A 26,817-nucleotide genomic window follows, 5' to 3' on the forward strand; every position below is an offset into this window, starting at 1 on the left:
TCAAGGACTCCTGGCTACACTGTGATGTCTTGGCACATCAGTGGCACTAGTTGGAAACTGATACAGGTTGATTAACAGAAGGGTTTTTGCAGGTCTTGACTTCAGTGATTGTTCCGTGGTAGACTTAACACTGAAGTCAAGACCTGCAAAAACCCTTCTTCCTAATTCCTGCATTAAAGAAAGGAACAGGACCCTGACCTCAAGGGCTGTTCTCCCTCTGCTGCCAACCACCCACAATGCATAGGAAAACTGGCTTTCCAGTTGAAGTGAATGTCTGCCCACTAAAAATCAGAAAACATTTTCAAAACCTGTAATGGGCTGAGGGAAGATCTTACTAAGACAAATTACAGTGAAAAGAACCTGAGCAATAATCAGTGGTGTGTGAGATTCAGAATGAAAATGTAAGATCTTTCCAAAATAAAGAAGGAAAACGTGAAGGAATATTAGTAAAAGTTTTACTTCAAAAACTTTGTGATGCTAGGAAGAGAAGGATATGAAAGAGGTAAGATATATAACCAGTTTAAAAACAAACTGGCTGTTAGGAATGCAGTTAAACAACATACTGAATAAATTTCGTAGAACTGATATCTTTCAACTTCATTTATCCCTCAGGTGAAAGGCACCCCTAACAATAGCTTAAGTGACCAAGATAGAAGAAAGCAGAGAAGTCTTGGTCTCTGACCTTGTTAAGGGATAACAGTGGGTAGATGTTTTCTGCTGGACTACAGATATATGAGTCATGGTAATACAATGAATATTTGGTGCTCTGCTTAAGTCTGCTGCTTTAAACTGAAGATTTTTCCTGTTAGTGAAACCACAGCACCTGCCACATATGTTGACTGGCTAAACATTCCCCCCTACCCTTTAATTTCTTATAGAAGAGACTATACACACAAGATGAGAATGAGACTTTCCATCACCACGATGCTATTTGTTACTCACTATACACTGTTCCTCTAATCGTGGTTTAGTAACCATGGCATAGACTTTGAGAGGTGAATGGGAAAAAGAATTGTAAAAGTCACTGCCCTTTCTTGCTCTGTAACTAAGTGGGCTATCTTGGTGCAGCACCAGATAGTATCCAGAACATACAAGATCAAATTGAATGTAGTGTGTGCACCTTCTTGTCTTTATAAAATTTTTTGTTCTGTTAATTTTTAAAAAAAACAAGTAAAATTGGACAGGGAGTTCTGCCCAAATACATTGTTAGTACCTGAGATTATTACTTTAATTCTTTAGTTAATGTGTTTTCATATGTAATTTCTACTAAAGAACTATTTCTTTTTTTTCAGATTCATAGGTGTGTATATGGAGATTATTATACTTGTCACTGAAATGGAATGGATGTTGGTAGTTTTAATTTTATTTTTTTTTTAAATCCCAAATGTAAGGCTTTTCATCCGAATTAATCCTTTGTGTATTGAAGAGAAACTATTGAATTGACAATCACAAAGAAAACGTTCAAATCTTGGGTGTGTACTGTTAGTCACTTTAATTCAAAGGTTTGATGATAAAAGTTCTTAAAGAATTTTTGATCTATCAGTTCCATTATCTTTGTTCATTGCAGTTACTTCAAAAATTTTTGAATGTGGTTTTTAGTGGCTAATTTAAGTCTTTGACCCATTTCTCTGAAATATTATGCCTAGTAATAACATTTTTAATTATTAAATGCTTCTTTGTGTAACCTGTCATCCTTTGAGAGGCCCAGTGTAGTTCTGACAGTTGGCTGATAATGAAAGGTAAACTGACTCAAGTTTTCTTGATGTTACTGAGAACTTGAATTTCCATCACAAATATTTCAGAGGAGTATTTAAGCTGAAGTTCTCTTTCGTTTACAGCAATACAAATGCACTATTTAATATTTCTGTTTTATCACATTTTACAAAATGCTATTATTTCTTTTTAGAGTAGGACCTGAAATTAGGAATTGAAGTCACTTATAAGAACTCTTGCAGAGATTGTACTGGTTAGTGTTTCATAGCCGCAGGTCTTTAAAGGTAATGCAAACAACAAAGAACGTATTCAGGATGCCAGGAAGAAACACTGCAAAATTTTTAGAAGTTACATAGGAAATTTACAATCAAAACCTATTTTGTTGCCACAGAATTTTGTTTCACTATTTTGCCAATCCCCTTTATCCTGCATACATTTTTTGTAGGCTTTGACATTTGTGTGAATTCTGCATGAGATGTTCATCACTATAAGACCATTACAGTGATACTGTGATGAGGCAGACTGCAAGGCCCACAGATTGGAAATTTTAATCCAGAACAAAACTGTGAAATGCATTTTTTTTTGAGATAGAAGCATATTTACAAAGTTTCTCCATTAGTTCTTTATTTTTCTCTCTAGGTGTGGTGTTGTATGAATGTGAGGTTTCTACAAAACCTATATTCCTTACTTTGGTGTCACAGTAGCAGGTTGTTGCAGCTACTGCATTAGTTTATGTGGGCCAATATAAAAGATTTCTTAAAGTCTGCTCAGAACTTTATCAAAGTTCACCAAAATATACTTAAATGTCAGTGATCTATGTGCTTTCATTGTGGGGTGGGAGCAAAGAGAGGGAATAGAAATCGCACTTGTTTTTTTTGTTGCAGGATCTAATTGTTCATATAACTTAATTTTTGTTTTTCTAGTGTTTTCCTGCAAGCTGGTGTTTCACAGTCCTACAGTCAATATAGCTTCAGAGGACCTTGCTGAAGGGTTTTTTCATTACTTGTGGAGTTAGTTTTTCCTTTGTCTTTCCAGAATGCCATTTACAGCTTGAGGAGCCCATAATATAAGGGATACTTTACAGCAAGCATTTAACAGAGCTTTAGATTAGGTACGCTGGTACTGAAAATGCAGGAACAAGGAGTCAGAAGCATGTGTTAAACCATGATAGCCAGACTGTGACCCATCAAAATTTCTTAGTAAGGTCCCCCAGGTACCATTCTCTTTGGAACAACCATTTCTTTGTGTATTTCTGCATGTTGGTTGATTTTTGAAAGGGGGAGAAAGAAAAGCAGGTTAAGTCGTGTGTGGAGCTCAAAATAGTATCATCTCTTGAAACTTGATGCCTGAAAGTGGAGTCTCTGGGGCATTTGGTGGTGGTTTGCAGGGCCTTCTTGCTTCAGAGGTGAAAGGCGTGGAAGTGTGTTAGCATTTGGTGAAAAAGTTTTCCTGATTCTTAACCTGCTTCCATTTAGGAATTTTGTGTGTTTAAAAATGTTGACTATTTTGTCAGTCCTCCTTTGCTATGTAGGTAATTCTTGTGGCAGCCACTTCTTGTGTGAATGTGGGCTCTGGAGTGGGAACAGGATGGAAGCAGTCAGAGTTTGTAATCTCATCGCCCTGTTTCTAAGTCCAGCATTGCATAAACATTATTTTTTTTGTATTTTAGGATTGGCTGCTTTCAAATATGAAATTATTTAGTCACTGAATTGTACTCTGGATCGAGAAAGCTGTATATAGTATTGCTTTACCCATTCAATAGCAACTTCGTAATAGCGGTGTTTATTTTTTGGATACTGGCCTTTACAAAGTTGTGTCAGGGATCCTCCTGTATCCACAGCAGCCCCATTGACTTCTTATTCTGCCTGGGTGTTATGGAAATTATCACAAAAAGCATTCAGAAATACATTGCCTGGGATTTCTGCAATAGCTTTGATTCTTGTATTTTTAGTTTGCTAGGGAGAGAGGGTGGAAGAGCAGTTTGTAAGATCAGAATTAGGCACAGATTATTTGTGTAATATGGTTCTTGTTAGCATAAATAATATGAATACCTCTTGGAGAACAAACGAATTATATAAAAAGAAATGAAAACATCCAGATCCTGAGCATTTGGAAAGCATGACGGTGATGTATTTGTGTAACCTTTTCATGAAGAGCGATGCCGAAGTCAAAGAGGGGATTTTTATTTCCTTCATTAAAAGCTTATTAAACGAAGAAATAGGACAGTCGTTGTTTTGCTTCAATAGTTGGGGGTCACAGAGGCAGGCCTGGTCTCCTCAGGATATTAATGCCTGCTTTCAGCTGGGGGAAATGAGCCGTCGCTTGAGTTAGCTGCAGCTTTATGTGCTCGTCACTAGGGATCCCCATATGTCCTGGGATCTACGGCAGTCGGAAATGGCAGAGCTCGGCAGCAGGGAGCAGAGGGCTCTCATTGCTATTCGTAACAGGTAGCTCGGCTCAATCTGCCCAGAGCAAGTCTGTTTAATGTTGATCAGCTGTCCATCTGATAAACCGAATTGATATGGACATATCCTCCAAGGGCTGCCCCGACAATGACAGCAGGAGCATCAGGATGTCTTGTTAGTCATTTTCTTGGAGCTTGAAATTTTATTAACCCTTTGTTAGAGCTGAGGCAAGTGTGATTACAATACTGCAGCTGGGTTATGTGAGTTTCTCCCTCACCTCTTTGAAAAGCAGCATCAACCTTCGGTTTTATTGTCTACATGGAGAATGGCTAGCTGTTTGGTTTTTGGATTCTTTTTCTTTCCGTGGAGCCAAAAATTGTGAATTATACAGGCAGCTTTGAAAACAGCTTAGTTTTTTTGTGCATGACAAAATACATCGGGAACCTCTATTTATCCTCTCCCCCAAGCTCATCTGCGTTTTGCATGCCTGCCCAGGCCATGTGACTCTCCTGGCTCTTCTCTCTTGCTAATTGGCACAGATCGCTGGCCTGAAACAGTTGCTGCTGGGGCTCTTCACAGGTCACATATATCTGGGGCAGAAGGTTACTTTAGATTAATATGGTGTGGGGCAGTTGCAACACATCTGCACTGTCCAGAGGAAAGAGAAATAATTTACTCAGTATTATGTTAGTACTGAGGCAGAATCTAACCTGAGCGTGTATCAGCAGGTATATGCATATGTGAAGGTTAGGAGCAGTTTGGTTACTCAGTGAATCAGCGCTAGGCCACTTTTGAATAAGCACAGGAAGCATAACATGCCTTTGTTCTATGTTGTAATTATTTGGAACTGCCTTTAGTCATCTGTTTAGTTGAGGGCCTGGATTGTGGTTTTGCTCATATGTGAAGTCTCCATGGCATAAAGGGAACTGCTTGAGTCAGAAAAGATGTGAATATGCTGCAGATTTCATAAGGGGGGGGGGTCCCGTGTGTATCTAGGTTTGCAGTGTTAAAAGGATGCTCCAGTGCATGGCTCTGTTCCCCTCTCTCCTTGTCCCTGCTTGGTTATGTCAGTTCAACACCTCATTGTAGTTCTGAGCTAAGGTCACATCTCTGGGCTCCTTGGAGTGACAGTCACTAACTGTCTGGGGCTACAGGGTTGGACTGTGGGAGGAGAGGGCTGTGCTAATGACTCTGTCTTTTCCAAAAAAATCAAAATAGAGGGCAAGCCTCTATGGAATAAGCTCTGTGGAAAACCTCTCACAGGGATTTGCTGGACAGTTGCTTTAGCTGCTTTTGACTGAAACAATCAGTGAAAAATCATTAGTACACAGTTCTAAAACGTTCAACTGTTTTTCTTCTGCCTGCACTCTTCCCCCTTGGTCGTATTGAACTGCAAGGTATCCTATTATTAATTAAACGCTAATTTGAGCAGTCATTGACTGCAGCATTCTTATGGTGTTCATATTGGCTTGCTTGCAGTTCCCCTGCTGATACATCCTTTGTTCCTTCCCATCAGTACTTTCTGCTTGGCATTTTCTTCATGTCAGTGTCCCTCAAGCTTCTGGTAGACAAAACAAAAGAAGAAAGCACCATGAGGACTGTATGGATTATTTTGCTTTAGAATTCAAACAAAGGGTAGCTGCTTACCTGGAAGTACTTAGTGACAGTTCTCTATGCTTAACACCTCCCAGTTGTGGCTTCTAGCAGTACATAGAAGAGCTACACAATAATTCATAAAATATCTGTTTAGTACATATGGCTGGTTGTCCATTTTTTTTAAGAATCTCTATTCATAGCATCAAAATAATTGTCCTTTTTCTTTCTTTCTTTCAGTCAAAGAAGTCTGGCTGAGATTACGGAGCTGATCCACACTGCTTTTCTGGTGCATCGTGGTATAGTAAACATTGGTGAGCTCAAGTCCTGTGACGGCCCACTGAAGGATATGCAGTTTGGAAATAAAATGGCTGTTTTGAGTGGAGATTTTCTCCTAGCAAATGCTTGCACGAGCCTTGCGCAGTTGCAGAACACCAAGGTAAAAAGAAAAAGATTTTACTGCCAGAGCAAGTAACTAACTATGAGTGAATCTTTTGAAAGAGAGGCCCTTCCAAAAAATCAGCAGTTTTGTATGTATGTATGGAGCATCATTTAAAAATCAGCATACTTACAATATCGCTGTGGATGTACTGACAGGCTGCTGCTGCTGTGAGCATGTTTACCGCTCTCCTATGGAATTACTGTGGTGATATCTTTAGTACACATTCTGAAGCACTGTAGTAATGGGTGAGTGGTTACTTGGGTGAATTGAAGATACATGCAGTGGCATCTTTATGACATGTCAGGCTACAATGCCACTGGCAAACTGCCAGCTGAAGACATGTTTGGTCTGTTATTTTCTTTTACCTTGTGCTTTGTGAAAGGTTTGCTGTCTTAGAGAATTCTTGGGGGAAAAGGCCTTATTGCTGTGTCTCAGGTGACTTTTTGCTCTTAATAAAATTACTTTGTTAGGCATTTGGATGTCCCTGCATATTGGACTACCCTATTGCTATATATGTACTGGCTTCTACAGGACAGCTGCAATCCAGTTGCTCATACAAACTGTTTGAAACTTTACAGGGAGATGTTTTTAATGAGAAACAAATTGTATATATGTATTATCTTAGAAAATGAGACTGATGGAGACATTAAGAGATCATCTCTCTAGTCAGTTCTTCTTTTTGCCAGGTATGATCAGCTACTCCAAAGCATTCTTGACATGCATTTGTCTAGCTTGTTCTTAAAACCTCCCATGGTGGAGAGAATCCTGGGCATCCCTGTACCAGTCTAATGTGGCTAGACTAACATGCATGGTTGAAGACTTTTGTGTGCCATTCCGGTAGAAACAGGAAACAGTACTTTTTTGCAGAGGTACTTTTTATACATTTGAAGATTGCTGCCATATCATAATGTAAAATAAATGTTTGTCCTGTGCAACTGTCAATAATCAGCATAGTTGTAATCATGAGTTTAAGGAATCTGTTTTTTTTAGATTCTTATGCTAAGTCTCCTCATGGTGGTAGTTGAGTATTTCTGCACTCCTTTGATCATGAGTGTGACAGTTTCTCTCAGAAGTGGTGTCGTTTTCTAACACAGAGCTGAGAGTCAAGAGAAGAGACAGAAAATTAGATGTCAGTCTACTGGAATAGTGGGTTAAGCCATTATGGTGACAACTGGTAGTAAGAACTAAAAAAAATAGTTTTAAATAGTGCGTACCATAACCAAAAAGGGGTGCAGTTGATTTTACTAATTATTATTGATTTGTATAAATTCATTTTTTTTAGTACTTTGTAAGATTGTCAAGAGAGACCAAAGGATTTAACCCTACATCAATTTTTTGTTTCAACATAAGAGGAAACTTTTATAAAACATAACACCTATTACTTTGCATTTAGTACATCAGTGAGTACTGCTGCAGGAATGTATTATCCCTGAAGACTTACCAGGAAGCAAGCCTACAGTGAAATGAAGCACAAGAAATAATTTTTTTTTTAAAAGCAGTCATTATACTGCATGTTGGAAAATTCTGCCAAAACATTTTAGCACTTTTTTTCATTTTTCTGACATCTAAATACTTTCGTAGCTTCTACATACGATAAGTGGGATCCCATTATGGAAACTGATTGACTTAGTAAATGATTCTTTTTCATGTGTCTAACCCTACTAGCAAAGTAAGAAAAATTGAAGTACAAGCTATAGAAATCTCTTGACAGGTGCAATGATTTAAACATACTGTATTTATTCTTTTGTAAATGATGAATTTTCGAATCTGGCATCTGTTTTTTAGCAGTGTGAAATAACTGTGACTTCTTTCCTTCATAATGTTTTGTGTTCTGTGATGTAAAAGGTAAAAATCACAGTACTGCTTTTTTTGCTGGCATTTAGCAAATTGGCTAATGAAATGAGCAGCATCGTATCGTACATGGCAGTGACCATGGTGTGCTATAACCTCCATAGACATGCATAGACCAGAATTTAAATTAAAATGGGTTTTAACATTAACTGAACTCACTGCTACCAAGATAATTTTATTGTGCTGTTAAACTCGTCTGAGCTTGTGTATGATGCATTTATCTCTGTGCTTCTCTCGGGGCTGACAATTAGACATGAAATTCTGTAGTCGTAATGAAATGCAGAGCTATTTTATAATTGCCAAGGGTAAAATTAGCAAAGTCAATTATTTTCCCTTAGGCTTTTCCCTGTAGATATTAAAAGGCTGCAAGGTAATTGCCTTAGGTAACACTTTGATTTTTAAATAACATTAAATATAGGAATTGTTGTTGTTAATTCGTAGTAATTTTCCTCTTCTTGCTACAGTTGTGAAATATAACTGTAATGATATTAACAAGAATCAAGGCTCAATGTTTGTGGGTTTGGGGGTTTTCTTTTAAACTAGTGCCCATACCTCTCATATCTTTGCTAAAGTTATGCAAAAGAAGGGTTTGGGGTGGTCTTTTGGCCTTTATATTTTTTAATCTCTGAGGTACAAGGACTCTAGATTTCTTGAAATGTGAGTTAGGAAGCCTCCTGTAAGATAAATTCTTATTTATCTTTTTCTTTTGGATACATAACAATTCAGAGGAAAGCATTGTTATTTTCTACTTTGTGAAGTTATGATACATTAATTATGAATACAAAGTTGGTGTCAGCTGAGGCTTAAAGTATTGATGGGCAGATACATCTGCATACTATGCTTTTGTAATCATGGCAAAGTTCTACATTTATTCAGATAATAAAAACTTTTGAAAATGAACAGTAATTTCTTCAAAAACCTTACAGCTGCAAAGCATTAGACTGATCAGGTCACATGTATCTACAATTCTTTTGTACATTCATGATAACTTTTTGGTTACCTTATATAAACTAACATTTGGATGGTGGCTCTTCTTGGTCTGTGGATTGTGGTGATAAATTATGTTATTGAAAATTATGTGGATAAAACCTTACTTCAGAACTGCATCCTGTAGTAGATTGAATATTGCTAATCCATGGATTTTAGAACAGAATTGAGCCTAAAGATGAATTGGGTTGGGATGTTTTAGTAGGGGGTATATCAGGAGTGGAAGGGGGAGCCTTTGTCAAGGAAAGGCTTGTCTGTGTTTTGCTACTTAACAATGCCATAATGTGTGGTAGTGTGATGATTTGTTGAATTGGGGTGTGTTTATATGGGATGACAAGGTTATTTTGGTAGGCCTTCTCATTTTGAGGTTGCAGGGTTCTGATACTAGGATCATGATAAGATATTTGTGAAAGTCATTGTAAACATGTAGTGGGAGTGATGGAAGAGTAAATTATGTTTGCCTAACAAAATAGGGTACCTCCCAGCTATCTTGTGGGATATGTGAACATAAGCAGTTTTAAATAAATGTGTGAATAAATTATTAAGAAGTGTAAAATGATATGTCTAACAGTTGGTTCTTTGTTGCCATCTGAAGGTAATATATCTTAACATTTGTTATCTTGCTTTGCCTAGCCAAGGATATGGGGATGAAGCTGCTTAGAGCAAATTTTTTGAATGAAAGACCTTCTTTGGCTCTGGTAGCAAAAAGTGTTAGTTTTGTCTTTGATTTCTGCTTGAGTAACCTTCACTTCTTGCAATATTTTTAGACTGGCTTTCAGATGCAAACATAGCAAAAGTAACAAATATTAATTGACATTTTTGTCACCTGTCAGCCAGATGTGCAATACAGGCATTTTACCAGTGATGTGTGCATAGTGACCATGGTATTATCAAATAATGTGCTTTTTCAGGGTTTATAATAGATAAATTGGCAGAAGTCTGTTGCAGCGTTAAAACTGGTACTTCCTAGCACACCTGAATCATTAGTTGTCGTATGAAACTATAGAGAGAATGCTTAAAAGATGTAATTATGACCAGTTTTGATGCTTTCACACTCTGAAGACAGTGGTACATAGAACTTTCAGACGGCTGAAATAATGCAGTTTAGTGCAGTGCCTAGAAAATAGTAAAACAATCTGTAAATGCATTACTTTCAACTCCAGAAACTGATAAGACATCCCTTTGTATTTAAAGAAAGAAAACCCACATACCAGCCAAATAACCAAAATAAAACCATACAAACCCAGCGTATCCAAAACAAAAAATAAAACCCCCAAAAAGAAGAAGAAAAAGCCTAGCCCAAAAACCTGAAGTACATGTAGTTGTAGTGTTCTCCATAGTTCTTACTGAAATCTTAAGAACTGATTATTTTTCCCACCATAATTCAGTGAGGTCTCGTTGAAATAATTAAACTCTTCATGGAAACCCTTCAAAATCTACAGCCTGAAAGCTTAGAATTGAATTTAAAATCTTGTCTGCCAATGCAGAGCTCTGACAGAAGACCACATTATAGAGAATTGTTTTATTAAGTATTATTTGTTTATAAATAAACAGTAGCACAGATGTAGTACTTATATAGTGGATGCATTTCCTTATGTTAAGTTTATGTATTTCTAAAGGCATAAATGTTGTTTATGAAATAAGCCTTTTGTTTGCATAAACATCAATAAGCTAGTCATTTGAGTCTTCTTATATCTTCCTACTACAACAATCTAAATGTACATTGAACTTCGTATAAGAACTACTTATCTTGAACTGTGGTTACAACCTTCAAATTTTTTTATAGAAAACAGAATAAGGAGCTTTTCTGAAGTACTTTATCATGTCTGTCTTACAGTACCTTCCTCTGAGGCACTGTTTGATGATGATGTATTGGACAAGATGGGGAGTAGGATAGTATCTCTATTAATGAGTATTTTTATTTTAATTTAGTATTTTAGAGTACCACAGGGGCATGTCTCAAAACCAGACATTACTGAAAAATACAGATAAGTTTAAAGAGCTCTGAACTAATTTATGGAAAAGTACACTTAAGAAACATTGCTTTCTCTGGATACTGGGGGAGAAGAAAACCAAGGAAGAAATCCTATGTTTTTGAGCCTTTAACCTAATATGCAACAATATAAGGCAACATGATTGAATTATTACATATCAAAGCTCTTCTTTGGGCAACCCGAAGTAAACAGTTCTGTATCTTAAAATACTGATATATATACTGAATATTGTCATACAGCTTAGCATAGATTTTATTGGAGAATGCAAACACACTTTCAGTACTGACAAATTTATAATTGATTCATAATTATATATGAATCATAATGAAGAAAAGTGTTATTTGTTTTAATTATTACTTTTAGACTGCACCAAAATTTACTAATGTGCATACATTTCTGAGAGGTAAGTTTAGTTTTAGTTTACTGCAAAATTAAAGAGACTGTAATTGAAAGAAAGTTTATGTCCATTTAATGGACATGTATTGTTTTTTTCTGCACGATGTTCTCAAACATTTTTAATAAGAAGACTTCTTTTCTGAAGTTTTATTGACAGTCCTGTGAAGTTCCTTTGGTAGCAAAAAAAAAAGACACTTTTTATAATAGTTGATAAAAGTATTTAAGCATGAGGGGAAAAAAACCTTGTATGTTAGAGATAAAAGGTTAAAATCTTTTGGACTCAACACTTCAAATTTTTCCCACACTACTGTCGTAAAACTTTTGTCTAATATTTCTGCCGTCATTAGAGGCAACAGTTTTTGTGATGTTGATGATGATAAAATTCTAGAATGATGCCAGTGAATCTAACATTGTCTCTTCTGATCCTTATGTCAGTGGAACAGTTTCTTAGCAAGTGTATCTTCTGCCATTGTTCGCAAGAAATAAATTTATAGCCCCTAAAATAAAATGCAAATTCAGTTTTCTGCATATTTTACAGGGTTTTTCCTATTTCACTTTTCCTATGTATAACTGGTAATATAATTAAATATTTAGAAAATTTCATTACCTTAATGGCTATCATTATATATTTGAAAAGTAATCTTTTAGAGAAGTTAAATTAGAGGATTAGGTGACACAGCTTATTAACTTATTAATTTAATTGAAATTCTAAAAATGATACTTAATCTGTAATTGTGATAATATGTTAGAAACAGTCTCCACTTAGATCTATATGAGTTCTGTTGCATTGCAATGAGTGTCAGTTTTGAGATTAAAACTGCTTAACTTTACATTAATTCCTAATCACTACATTCCTCAAATAGGTTTATCCTTCACCTTAGTGGCCTGTCGCACCTGTACTGGTTTTTAAAGCTAACGCTTATGTTAAGCTTTCCCAAAGTTAGACTCCACTGTGGTTAGTGTAAATCTGTATTGGAAGAGTATATTTTTCTGTGATTTTTGACCATGGCACTGCTGGAAAAATTTGTTTAGATTTCAGGCTGTTTTCTGTCCTTCCACTTCTGCATGAAAAAAATAGATTTTTTAAAAAGAGTGATTTCTGCCTCTTCCCTTATGGACAGTTATGACTTAAAAACAGGGCCTTGTAGCAGAATGACTGCTGCAGAACATGGAAAGACTGAAACTGAGACAGATAGCCGAATACACAATCATAGGTATCATTGAATCTTCAAGTCTAGATTAAAGTCTTTCCCAAAAATATACTGTGAGAATATTTTGAAAGGATCAAGGCATGATGCTATTGAGAACAGAATTGTGAGTGTTTCAGGTTCTGTCTCAATGTCATGTTGACTGAGAAAGTAAACATCTCAGGAAGAAGTTTTCCACTGATTTGGAAGGTTTTTTCAGTAGCTTATTTAAGATTTTTATAGTGTTTTGCACAAAGTCCATTTAATGATTTTACCTCTAAATTCTCTCACTAACAATTTCCTCAATTTGCATCTGAATTTGCCTTCCTCATCGTAGCAGACACGTCTTTCTGCTTCTCTGGTCTGCCCAGCAGACCAAAGTCAATGTTACTGCTTGAGTTCTTGAACGAAACACCCATCGTTATTCCAGGTAAATATTGTCTTCCTCAGAGGAAAACTGCACTGCTGCTTCTAACATGGTTAGGTAGTTCTTTTTCTGAGAGAACTATGGTTTGCCTCATTGTAGTTAGCAGAATGGTCTGGATAATACTAATATGCTATCTGTACATGAAGGAGAGAAGGCTTTTCAGAGGTGACTGAGCATCAGTGAAGAAGAAAATGAAAACTAATTTGAAGAAACTGAAGAAAGACTGATTTCAATGAAAGTCAAAAGTCATTCGACATCTCAAGATAAAAGCTAAAGCTGGGAAGTCTATTCTGGGTGGTTGGTGTCCATCCTTCTTATGTTTGCCCCCTTAATGTGTGTCCTGGGATAAAAAAGTGTTTTCCCCTGGAGTTAGAAAAAAGTGCTTAACCCTGGGGGGTGGTGTTTCTGGTGTGCCAGGGCCAATCAGAAGCTACATTTCACTACTGTAAAAATCAACATATGGCACAGGCTGGAAGAGAAGGAAGTTGAGGTAGTTGAAAAAGCTGTAGCCATGTTGTGAAGCCACGAGGAGGGAGGGCCAGCAGGCCCTCCCCTCTAGCCCCTGGCTGGGGGGCCTGGAGCAGTGCAGTAGCTGAGTGGAGCCCCCCCTGAGGCTGGTGATCGAGGGGGACTCTGAAAGAATCAGAGAGACCCCTGGATAGCACCTTCTCCCCCTCCTCTGGGGGGGTGGGGGAGGGAAGAAGACGTCTGCTTGCAGGGCTGAACAGAGACAGTGGTGGCTGAAAGCCAGAAAAATAGCCAGCAGCAGCGAGATGGAGTGGAGCCAGGCTCAAAGACACACAGAGATGTCCTGCAAGGAGAGAGAGAGAGCTGGCAACAGAACAAAGAAACTCAATGAAGACTGTTTTGGGGGTAAGACTGAATTAAATCTCCCCAAAACCCCTTTTAGAGACCCTCTTTTGGAAAGAGGGGTGGACTTCCATTTGAAGGGAATTCTGAAATGCAACAGCACCAGAGAAAAAGAGCGAAAGTCTCCAAGGAAGTCCCTCAAAGGCTCGGGCTCAAGGGATTGGGATTTTCTCAAAGTAAGAACAGAAAAATTCTGACTACAATACTCAAATCTGCTGCCTTAAAAATAAAGGGCACTAACTAATACCACAGAAACTAATTTGAAGGAACTGTGACCTGAAAGGTGACAAAAGGACTTTTCTCTTTTCTTCCTGAACTCTTGTTGAAGAAAAAGAGAAATTTAATCTCATGTAAATATATTATTTCATCGTGAAAAAATACTTGTTACCTATATATATGTATGTAAATAAACTTTGTAAGTATTTTCCCCTTCCCCCAATGCTGAGTAGCTGTGTTTTGTCTGAAAACCCTCTCACACTGAAGCAAACTGGGGGAGGGAGGCTCGAACTCAGAAATTGGATTTTTGAGGGGTCTCAAACCACCACAATGTATGACAGTAAATTGTCAGTTGTCTAGTGGTGAAGACAAATATCTTAGAAGTCAAAATATTTTCAGTCTTTGAGATAAATAGGTGCCTATTACCGATGTGTATATATATGTGTATATATATGTAAATCAATTTAATTGAATGTTAAGGCCAAATTATGGAAGAAAGGGGTTTTTTGTGGGTTTTTTGTTGTTGTGTTGTTTGGTTGGGTTTTTTTAGGGCGAACCTCCTCACTTTTCAGAGAAATTGCCTTTCAAAGGTTTTAGACAAACAGTAAAAAGTGGTTGTATTTAATATTTGTTTAGCTGTTAACAAGAGGCTGTATCCAAGATCGATGCCAGAATATATAGCAAATAGATATTCAAAAGAAAACAAAATTTATTCTAAGAAATTGAACAAATGAAAACTTTTGGATATATGATGTTTTATTCTGTGTGATACGCATACTGTGAGAAAGGACTCTCAAGAGCCAGCAGTTCTGCTGCTTCATTCACCACTTACTTAGAATAGGTATTGGCACTGCCTGGGTTTCTTAAACAGAGATATTTGTTGCAACTTTTTCTTTCACAACCATGAATAATCATCATGGGGGAATTCATTACAAAACAGCTTTCACCCCTAAACAAATTATAAAATGAAAATGAATTTTCATAAAGCAGGTACATGAAATGAGTACTAGTGAAATTTCTTCACTAAAAGGGTTATGAAGCATTGGAAGCGGCTGCAACAGGGAAGTGGTGGAGTCATCATCCATGAAGGTATTTAAAAAACGTGTAAATGTGACACTTAGGGTCATGGTTTAGTGGTGGACTTGACAGTGCTAGGTTTAGTTTGGACTTGATGATCTGGAAGGTCTTTTCTAACCCAAATGATTCCATGACTCTAAGGTGATGTCTTCCAGGAGTGATATTTGCAATGTCAACCTCATTCTCTTTATAGCTGAAGGAGTCAAAGATCTAAAGTTCAGTTTTCTTGGCTTTATCTGAAGTCTGTTTCTCAAACATAGTAAGATTCGTATTGAGAGTGTGTAGTAGGATAAAAAGCAATCAGATCTCTCTTGGGTAAAATACTGTCTCAATATTATCTCTAACAGCCTTTTTCGTGTGTGTGAGGACTTAACACATACTAACATCCATCTTTGGATGAATGGGGTCTTAATGTCATACTTGGTTCTAGAGGTGGACTTTCATGACAAGGCATTTAATATATACAGTTTTACAGAAGGACTAAAGATCACTGTGATTTCAATAGAGAATACACTTTTAAAAGCGAAAATGTATTTTATTTTCAGTTGCAATTCAAGCTGTTATTAGTAGTGATAAGAATCTAAGATTTGTCTGCATGGCCTTTCTTAGTCTCCCAAGAACATAACTATTTATCATAGGGAAATCTGTTCCCAGTACAATCAGTAATCTTAACCCTTCTGTAAGAGGGTATTTGGCACCAGCTTTGTAGCCTTGATTTTTATTATTTTAAAGATGAGACAAGTTGTTGTTGTTATTATTATTGTTATTGGTATGTAAAATCATCTGTGTTCCTCCTCCAGCGGGTACTGGTGTCACAGAATGGTTGAAGTTGTCAGGGACCTTTGGAGATCCTCTAGTCCAAACCTCTTGCTCAAGCTATAGCAGATTGCCCAGGGCTATGTCCAGATGACTTTTAAATATCTCCAAGGATGGAGACTTCGCAACCCTTTTGGGCAACCTGATCCATTGTTTGATGCCTTCGTGGTAAACTGTTTTCATGTGTCCAGATGTAATTTTGCGTTTTAATTTGTACCCATTGCCTCATCCTGTCAGTGGGCACTGCTGAGAAGAATTTGGCTCCCTCTTCTGCATTCTGTGGATGGTAGTGGGGGGGACTACAGGGGTGGCTTCTGCTAGAAGCTTCCCCTGTCCCATGGATCCAATGCCAGCCAGTTCCAGGATGGACTTCCTGCTGCTAGCCAAGGCCGAGCCAATCAGGAGCAATAGTAACACCTCTGTGATAACATGTTTAGGAACAGAAGATTGTTGCACATAAGGAACTCCAGCCAGGGAAGAGCAGAGTGAGAACATGGGAACAACAAAGTAGACACCGAGGTCAGTGCAGGAGGGGCAGGAGGTGCTCCAGGCACCGGAGCTGAGGCCCCTGTAGCCCGTGGTGCAGACCATGGTGAAGCAGCTGTGCCCATAGAGGACCATCGGGACAGCACTTTGGGAAGAACTGCTGCCCGAGAGATGGACTCACGCCAGAGAGGTCCATCAAGGACTGTCTCCCGTGGGAGGGACCCCACGGGAGCAGGGGAAGGACTCCTCTCCCTGAGCAGCGGCAGAAACAACAACTGACCATAATCCCCATTCCCTGTCCCCCTGCACCGCTGGGGGGGAGGAGGGAGAACATGAAAGGAGGGGTGAGGGAAGGTGCTTTTAAGACTGTTTTATTTCTCACTCTTTGGCTCTTACCCTGTTCATAATAAATTTAAGTACTATCCCCACTTTGAGTCTGTTTTGCCCATGAAGGGAATCAGTAACTGACCTCTCCCAGCTCTTATCTCTACTCATGAATCCTTAGCTGTTTTTCTTTTTTCTCTCCTCTGTCCAGTTGCAGAGGAAGAGTGAGAGAGTGGCTTTAGTGGGTACCTGACATCTGGCCAGGGTCAACCCACTACAGCTGTTTGTACACATTGTACTGTAGGAGAGGTTAAAATAGGTGTGTCTTGTAAATAGGGTGATAGATTATATATCTTCTCCTTTCTTTTCCCTGCTGTAAATCTTGTCTTTAAAATTAACTTTCCCATTGTAAAATTTTTAGTAAAAATGCCTTTACACCTGGAGTGGTTTCAGTGTAATATTATAATGCATAAAATTTTATCAGTAACATAGATAAGTTAATTGTATTTTTAAACAAAATGCTGATGTATTTGACTTCTTGTTGGCTAGCAAGAATATTGAGTCTTTGGATGCACTGTAACTGGTTGTTAATATTAGCGTTTTGAAATTCAACAGCATTTCATCTGAAGTCTAGAATCTGATTGCTGCTACTCTGGTTGTTGACTTGTTAACTTAACAAACATCTGCAGCTTCATTTAGTTGATTCCATCTGTCAGATGCTAAGTGGTATTACTTCTGATTCACATTTTTTCAGATACAGACTGTGCAAAATTGTTAATGCTGCTTGCAGGTATAATTTGTGTTTTTCAGTTGAGTGCTCAATTCATTCGTGAACATATCCTGATTTGATGGTTGTCTGCAACTGTGTGAGTGAGAATAGTGTTTTATAGCTCCTATGTATCACTTATTGATGAAGAGGGTTTTGTATCTACAGAACCCTGTAGTCACGATACTTTCTTTATTTGCTGTTTTGTATAGAGGAAAGATGTAATGAAATTACCCAGTCCAAAAGGGTCAAGCTGAAGAAATCACACATTTCTCTAACCTGGGTTACTCAGCAACAGTTGTTGAGTACTTTAGTGCAAGGATCTGCTGCATTGGATCTGCAAAGGTATTAATAAACTGTGTAAGGTATCATGTGGAGGTAGACAAGGGAAAAGGATGTTTCTTCTGTTGGTTATGTTGGCATTAAGGAAAATGACTGAATTACGCACTAAAAGTCTTTATACTAATGAAACCCACTTCTGTAGATAGTGCTGCATCAGCACAAAAAGGGTGGCTTAACACTGGTGAAAATCCCTAAGGCAGACTGACCTTAAGGTAGATATTTGACAGTGTTAGCAATCCTCAAATTGACTGCTGCTGATTATTTTGAAGCATTATTTTTATGTCTAGCAAGTACCTTTTTAACAAGTAATGGGTTTGGGTGATGCGTTTACACTGGACATTGTATTTTGCTACTAATTCATCATTAACAGAAGAAGAAAAAAATAAATGTGGTCTTCTAGACCACTTAAAACATGCTAGGAAGCAAATCATTGTAAGGAGTCCTTTCTATGTGTTTCAACTAAGAGAGGACCAGCTTTAAAAAATAGTAAAGCTCAAGATGATTTCAAATAGTAAATTCAATAGGATTCATTAAACATTAGATTAAAAAACCCCAAAACATTCTGTAGGCTGGCACACTTAGTCATACCCCTGTATGACTAATGATGTTTGAGATTACCAGGAAAGAAAATTGAATTCCACTGCTCTTGGAACTCCTTTCAGTTTCTGCTCCCCCCCTTTTTAATTTTTTTTTTATTGATTAATCGAAATCCAATTTCAGCTGTTTGCTGAGTTTTGTCTTTAGCTTCCTAGTGTTGCAATGTTTCTGTGTCAAATACAGGAGAATATTTAATTTTAAGAACTTTCTGTATAATTTTTAAGAGTGGAAATATTTCCCAAATAAGTGCTTGTTTGCGGAGGGAAGTGAAATTCAAGTTGAAGGAATTTTTGTCTGTGTACTTAATGTTTCCTGACTATTTAGTTTTCTTCTTTACTTGTATGGGGAAGCCTTGCAACATTTTCAAGTCTACATATCAGCAGCAAGTATTAGGGTCTGTCATAGCAGATGTGTGAGGAAAGGATATAGTTTCAACATAAGGATGGAAGGAATTACTTGTGGTCCTTCTTGGAAGGAATTTGGCAGAGCTAAGGAAGTTTGTCAAATAGAAATCATGAGGGATGAAGAACAAAGATATAACCATTGCTGTGTTCTTCCTAGTACTGTTTCCTGTCTTCCTGCAAGAGCTTCATCCTTTCCATGATGTTCCCCTTGAAAATATCTGGTAGAGTCTGGAGAGACACTGTATTACTACTCTGAAATAGAGTGATCTGTGTAATCAATTCTACTTCAGCTGCTGAATTTAAAATAAATTGACCATTCTTTGAATGGAACTCAAATTCATTCCTTTTTTTAAAATTAGAAGGAAACCCAGGAAAAGATACATATGCAGAGTTACATTGCAGTAAACTTTTAAAAGAAAATATTTTGAAGACAAGTGAAGGGAACAAAGTGCTCGAGTTACTAAACTGATGGCATCAATGTTGTCCTTTCATCCAGGTTATCTAGAAATCTCATGAAGGATGAGTGGGGCCTAGAATCCATTCTTTTTACTGTGCTTGATGGAGTCTGAATCTTATCTTTTAATTTCAAAGAAAGTATTCTACCAAAATGTCTTCTGTTCTGTGATTTCCCTGCAGTCTTTCTAACATAAAGTTTCCCTTTAATTAAAATATACCTCTTTTTCTATAGATAGAGTTTGATTTGTGCAGGACAGTCAGCTGCAGTCCCTGCATGAACTGGGATGCTGTACCTGCAACACTGAATATGGCCCTGTTCTGTGTCATCATGTATGATGAATTCTGAACTCTGAATTATAGAGAGGTCCTCAGTAAACTACATGAAATTCTGATTTCTGGAAAAGGAGGGAGGTATGTGGTTGGTTGAATGTCCTGAGTAATTTTCTGAACAACTAAGTGAATTACCAATGTTTTGATTTATTTCTTCAATTAATATTTAGAAATTCTGAGCTTGAGAAAGTAGACTTGCAGTAAATTTAAAGAACCTTGAAGGGGTAAAGCTGTGCATTTTTGACAAATAAGTTACTACCCCAGAAAAGGGTAAATTCAGTTTCGCCAAATTTCTTTAAACCTACAGAACCTAAAGATCTTTAAACCTACAGAACTCTTCTGGCACTGAAACATAGCACAGTGTTTTGGACTATTTCATATTTGAATGAATTGGACAGGTCAGAGCATGTATTCTACCTTGCTATGGAACGAGCAATCAAGTGGTTGTATCTAGAATTTACATCATGTTATACACTTAGCCTGCCTAGACAGTAGGAGAGATTTTAGCCTTAACAATCCATCTCTTTTCCCTGTATTCATCCTAAATTGATGGCGTTTATGTTGATCGTTTAAAAGCAGAATAGATCACATCCCTAGAAAGGTGTTGAAGTAATACCTCCTCAGGGAAAAAAAAAGATACACTGGCAAAACTGTTGCAAAAGGTGTTTAAAGGCTGTAAAATCACTTGCATGTACACTTGTCACCTACAGGTAATGGGTCATCCCCTGGTCCACTCCCAGCCCTGTGGAAGCTCTAGGGGGAGCAGAAAACGCAGCGCTTTGGAAGATGCTGATACAGAGTGGAAAATGAAAAATAGAGTGGAAGTTTGTTTTCTCTCAGTGTGATGTTACTCCTGCTCATCTCGAGTACCCATGAGGAACCAGGGTTCTCAAAAACATGTAGAGTAGTAGAAAATAGTGGGAAGAGAGATTATAAATAACCTGCCTTTGGTCTCTTTTGAGTTGCTACTGTTTTCAAGCACTAATTCTGGTGATCCTTTCTTCTCTTTCCCCATCTCTGAACTTGTTTAAAATGGAGCTCAATGTTCAAATGAGAAGAGAAGCAGTTGAGAGCACTTCATTTTTCATCTACCTTTCCTGCTTCTCGGACTTACTTCTCCGAAATGCTGGGAAATGGAACAGGGCACTCGTCGGGCAAAAAGGCACCGATGAGAATGGGGATAACTTGGATGCTCTTTTCTGCTCTTCCACTGGCATGCTGCATGGTTTTGTGGAAAATCAGTTCATTGTCACCATTTTCCCCTTATGTAAAACAGTAGGGAATATATTTTACAGGAATGTTTTCAAATTTTCAGAATTGCTTTCAAATTTTGTGATGAAAAGTGCTACATAAGAACTAGACAGTGTATCATTGAATGAATACTACTGAATCTGTAATATTTTTTCTTCCTCTATACCATTTTGGGATACAGAGGAAAATTGCCTAGTTCCCTCATTTCTCATTTCTTTCCCCAGAGCTCAGGACCCCAGGCCACAGATGTTGAGCTGCAGATGCTTTTCATAGATCAGATTAAGGATTGGTGAGGTGACAGAGCCTCATGCAAGCATCCCACTGTGCTCTTGAAACTAGAATTTCATTCCTGGTAGTAAACTGTATGGCCTTACATTTACCTTAAAAAATATTCTTTTATATATATATATTTGGAAAGAAGAGAGTTAATATTAGTATTAAGTTCTCACTAACGTACAGTGTTCAGTGTATCACTAAAGGCCTAATGATATTTAATATAAGGATTCTTCTAAATAGCTGATGTGTAATTCTCCTAAGATGTTTTATAAACTCGTAAGAGGAGGAGATACAGTTGTTCACAAATGTTTCACCAAGCTTGTTTTAAGACATTTAAAATTGCCTTTGAGAGTAGAGTTGCACGAAAAAGAGGGAGGAGAGATGGAAAAAAGAAACCCCAAAACAGGGTTCTGCTCAGTCTAGAGTTTCAGGCAAGAGAGGAAAAGGTCTAGTTATCCAGAGCCAGCTGCATTGTTAAAAGTTCATACTATCACTTTGACATTTAGAGTAGGACTCAGTGTCTTTGTAAATTCCTCTTCGTATTACCAGTGTAGGTCTCTGAGCTCAGACCATTTCACAAACCATAACATTTTTTAGTGAGTGATTGATCTGTATTATGTGTCCTAGCCATCAGAAGAATCTTGGGATGTTGCTTGTATAAACTGTAATACAATCTGATCCTGGGCATTTAGTTACAGACTTTCATAGACCTATTGGCGATACTCAGTCCTCCTGGATTTGGGAATAAGGCTTATCTGATACCTTAAAAAAAAAGGGGGGGGTGTTGCTTAAAAAAAAAAAAAGGCCCTCATTTTCTCTGTTCCCCACTTAAATAACTCAACACATCTGGTAACACTGTAGGATCATTGTCCTTTCAGTTCCTTAGCAGCTCATATTGCTACAATATTTCTTCGGTATCTAATTTCCTAAAGGGCAATGTGATTTTTTTTTTCCCAGGCTGTTTTTGTAGGTCTTGCAAATTAACCCATATGCATTGCAAGAAAAAACATGACTTTTAATCAGCACCATTTCTAAAGTTAGCACTTGCTGTGTGTATATGAATATGTATATGAACCAGTGTTTAAAAAAAAAAAAAACACAACCTTTTTGCTAGTGCTCAAAACTAGCATACAAATGTGTTTTTATTATCAAATAAAGCATGCCTAAATGTTAGAATATCTTTCTGTTAGGGGATTTATCATTTGACTTCTTGTCTTCAGTTACGGGAATGATAAAAACTGAAACTAAATCTTTTAATTCAATAAGAGCTATGTTGAATTTTAGGAAGCAAAAAGAGGAATCAGATATAGACTCATATGCATAGGAAATTAAACATTCAAGAAATTAAAACTTTGTGAGCAACTGAAGAGGTAGCCTTAAGGTGTGCTTATTTGAAATGCCTGCATTTAATTTTACAATAAATCTGAGTATTTTGTTCCAATTAAGCCAGTTCATGTGCACAACTTTAAATTGTACAGTAGTTCCACAGTCTCAGGGAGACCGTGGACTGCTTGTTTTACATTCTGGATCAAGTTCAGATTTTTAGGCTTTGCTTGAATAAAATAAAAAGTCTGAACCCTGAAGATAATACAGATTGATAAATCTGATTTAAACATTCCTATGTTGCAGACTTTCAGTGTATGTGGTACAGCTGAGCCTCAGGCCATGCACTAAATACATCCACAGTGCATTCCCAGGGCACACGAATACCAAATGATCACATTTGAAAGGTTACCTTTCTATGGATTCTGACTTTTCTGTGTTAGCCACGAAGATTAGAATTTTAACAGCTCCCAGGGAGAGGTATTGTGAAGTATTTACTTGGCAGGAAAAAAACCAAAACAAAGCAAAGCCCAGATGAGGTACTGTCTCATATTCATGAACTGGGATTTATTAGTTCTGTGAACGTCCTTTTGAGAATACACTCCATAGTTCACACTTTAGGAAAAACAAGTCTTGCTTTTCGTTTATATTAACTTAAAACTTTGATAGAAGAGTTACTGTTGTAGAGGTTTTAGCAGAGGCACAGCATCATGCTTGTGCAGAACAAATCTTAGTAAATCCTGCAGTCTTTCACAACTAGCTTTCTGCAAGGAATGTTATTGTGGTTTGTCTCTCTGGAAATCTGCCAGTAGCTTTGTTAGTGAACTTGGTGATAATTAAAGATGTAAGGTTTTTTCTGCTTTTCTTTTACAGGTTGTGGAACTCATTTCAAGTGCTATTGGTGACTTAGTTCAAGGTATATATTATGAAAACTCAAAATCATCTGAGGTAAGAATTTCAGTAGATTTATATACCCAAGGCATTTCGCGATATTAATGTGTGACTACAATAAACGTGATTACTTTCTCATCTGTTAAAAAGGAGGGAGAAGGAGGAAGAGAAGTAGTTGTAGTCCTAGTGATTGTCATCGTTATGACACCTGTAAGCTCTGATGGAATTTTCCAGAAATGCCCAAGGAGGGACTATTTTATTTCTGTGAGTGCTTAATAAGATAATGTTGTGTCATTACCAGACACTTCTTACTACAGTCTTTCCAAACACTTCCAGAGGTTTCTAGTCAAGGTTCTGTTAGAGGCCCTTATTACAATGTTGTCAACATCATTAATATTTTCATGTCAAACCTGTCATTTCTAAGCCCAAAGATGTTTACAAAATGCTTCATCCTGAACTTACATCATGTCCTTTCTTCCGAGTTTGGTCCTAAAGTGTTAGGAGTGTAGCAGTATATTCTTCTTCACCTGAAGTCACCATGCATGTATTGTCTTTACTGGAATATTCAAAGAAACTTCTAGAGAGCATTCGTGAAGTAGGCTTGCTTGGGCAGAGTTTTGGCAAAAAAAAGAGTTCTTCCTTTGATTTACTATGACTGTGTCTTAACACATGCAATAAAGTCAACTATTTGAAGTTGCCATGACTCTACAGGTTTTATGGTAGCAACTTTTCAGTCACTGATTAGCACTGTGTATATGTGAATATCAATCTTGAAATCCGCTGAGGTAGATAGATTCACTTGTAGTGGTGTTGTCTCATGCTTCTGGTTTGCCTTGGAGACCTGCATCTTACAGTTCAGTAGGTGTTGTGTACTTAAATTGCAGCTCTGGTTTGCTATCGCTTAGTTGTATTATGTAGCAAAATTAATACCTTAATAGTGGAAACCCTGATCTCGTGGGTTACTGCTACAGTAGATGTCTGCCCTGATGCCCCTGCCCCAACCAAACCACTGTGGGCAAGTGGAGAGTGGCAGTGCCTATCAGCAGCTGGGCTCCAGAGGGTGCTCCCTTGGTCAGTGTCTGTCTCTGCTGCTCTGCAGCAGCAAAGACATGTCACTAAAACTAACCTTATTCAAATGTGTCCCTCTTATTTTGATTGAAACAATCACAGAGCTGAGGGAGAGCCTCCAGCAGGACAGCAGTAATGGCACACTCAGGAGCTGCCTGGGGCTCACGACTCACTGGGTTCTGCACAGAGGATGGCATGTGCCCAGCATCCTCTGGCACCTCTCAGGAGGGGACCCTAGATGGAAGCATGGCAGGAGTGCAGTGTTAGGAACTTGGCAGTGCTTCTGCATCTGCTGTGTTTTACCTGAGGATAAACCAACTTCAGCCTTCATTGTTGCTCCCAAGGAGTGTGCTAAAGGTTATATGTTAAAATGGACAACATCTTTAAGATTTTTGGAAAGAATGTTTACTATTTTCCATACTCAAGCAGGTTTCTAAATACAAGTAGGTCACAGGTATATTTAAAAAACACCAACCTACTCTATTTTGTGTAGAAATAAATCTCTATAGGTTGATCTCAGCAATGAAACTGCATTTTATTTTAACCATGGCCCCTGTATAAATGAGAAATGTTGTGGACTCTTGGGTTCCTGTGATTGCAGAAGATATTAATTTTCTCTTTCTTAGTTATTCTTTTTCTGTTTATTTTCTGCTGCCTTACTGAAGCACCCCTCATGTGTGGATTGCAAGGGCAAGTGTGAGAGAAACTAAGTGCAGCTGCATGACGTTTACCTTGCCCTGGCCCAATTACAAATAGCCAAGATTTATTTTGTTTCAGTGACTATTTCTAAGGAGAGTTGAAAGTACACTGTACCTTTCCTAAGGGGGGAATCCAGTTAACTCAAAATGCAATTAGTGTGGTGCCATAACAGAGAAATTTACATGACAGTGTCTGAAGTTTAGTCTTTATAACTGATAGTGCTTGGCTTCCAATTAGACCTACAACAAAGTGTGGGATCTGTTTTAATTTTTTTTTACCTTGTTGGCTGAGAAATTTAGTTCCATGTTGTGTGATGGACCTATCCCTATTGCTTTCTTTGCATTTTTCTGCTGAGGCTGTGTCCTGTTCATGTTATGAACATCTCTTTAGCAAAGACTGCCAAATGGACTAGATCAGTTGTTTGCCTTATTTGTATCCCTTGTGCGTCTTCCCTCCTTCTCTAATTGCAATTTGATTGAATCAAAAATGTGAACTACATTTCCTAGAGGTAAGTCAAATGCTTTAATCTGCTCCACAACTAAATCTCAAATGTCAAACTTTTTTTCTTTTTAGGAGTAGGGCATAGGGATGTTGGTAAAGGAATTTTCATTGCTGAGAATGTCTTAAATTTGGAAAAGCAGAAAGATATCTTCTCACCTTTTCCCCCTCCCTCCATTTTTAGGCAGGAAAACTGTACTTCATATGTTAAATGTCTTTAATGCAGTTGTCATAAAGCTCTTCAGTACCATAAAATACACTAATTTAGCACCAAGGTGTTTTGAGTTTTGCTGAATGTCTACCTAGATGGTATACAAAAATACTCTGCAAAATTAACCTTTCTCCTCTGACATCCTAAGCTTGTGTTTACCCAAAAAGAAGTTTGTCTTCTTGGATGACCCACTAGGAAAGCTGAAAGAATGATTTGACCTAGCAAGACTGACCTTATTTACCCCTGAAGATATATAATGAGTATAATTATTTGACAGTGCTCATTACCACTTTTTTTTTCCTCTGCACAACCACGTGCAATCCTACAGCCGTCCCATTTTAGTATATTCTGTTTGATTGTTCTTCATCTTGTCTGCATAGTAAGTCATTAGATCTGTGTTAAACTGGGGGAAAAAAGTGCTAATATTTAACTTTTCATCTTTATTTAAAATGGCAGTCCAAACTACAAGGTGTAGGCTTTGACACAGCCTCGAAGTTAAGGTTGTCACTCATGTTCAAAGTAATAAATAAACATCTGCTGTAATTTAAGATGTTGCATTATCAATATTAAGGTAATATTTTGGACTGTGAGTTGGAGCAGAAAGGGGTGATATGATAAACCTTTACAGCTCTGTGCTTTAAATGTGCTCTTAGACCAAAATTCTGCAACTAAAGAACATTCTTCCCAGTCCCATCTGCCTTTCCTGAATCTAGGTCTAATTTGGGAGTAAAAATTTGTGCCTTAGTGAATGAAAAGGTCAAAGTTGTCTAATCTGGCCTTCAGTCTTGATTGTGGTATCTATTTTTAGCAGAAAAAAAAAAAACCATTACTCTGAGTCTCTGTTTCCAACTTTTAGGAGACTGAAGGCTTCTAAAATGTTTGCTAACTCAGAGAATACTGTCGTGCTTTTAAAAATATTCT

The 26,817-nt window shown here is 37.6% G+C and overlaps 1 protein-coding gene across 1 annotated transcript in view; it reads left to right on the top strand.

Moving 5' to 3' along the window:
- PDSS2 (decaprenyl diphosphate synthase subunit 2) overlaps positions 1–26,817 on the top strand; it is a 116,070-nt gene that overhangs the window by 67,719 nt on the left and 21,534 nt on the right. The window contains exons 3-4 of the mRNA XM_018077940.2: positions 5,952–6,150; positions 23,403–23,477. Coding sequence (XP_017933429.2) covers positions 5,952–6,150; positions 23,403–23,477 — 274 coding nt within the window. The remainder of the gene's footprint in view (positions 1–5,951; positions 6,151–23,402; positions 23,478–26,817) is intronic.

The sequence above is a fragment of the Manacus vitellinus genome, unplaced genomic scaffold, assembly GCF_001715985.3.
Source record: "Manacus vitellinus isolate BGI_N305 unplaced genomic scaffold, ASM171598v3 scaffold_4_pilon, whole genome shotgun sequence".
In the NCBI taxonomy this organism is placed as follows: Eukaryota; Metazoa; Chordata; class Aves; order Passeriformes; family Pipridae; genus Manacus; species Manacus vitellinus.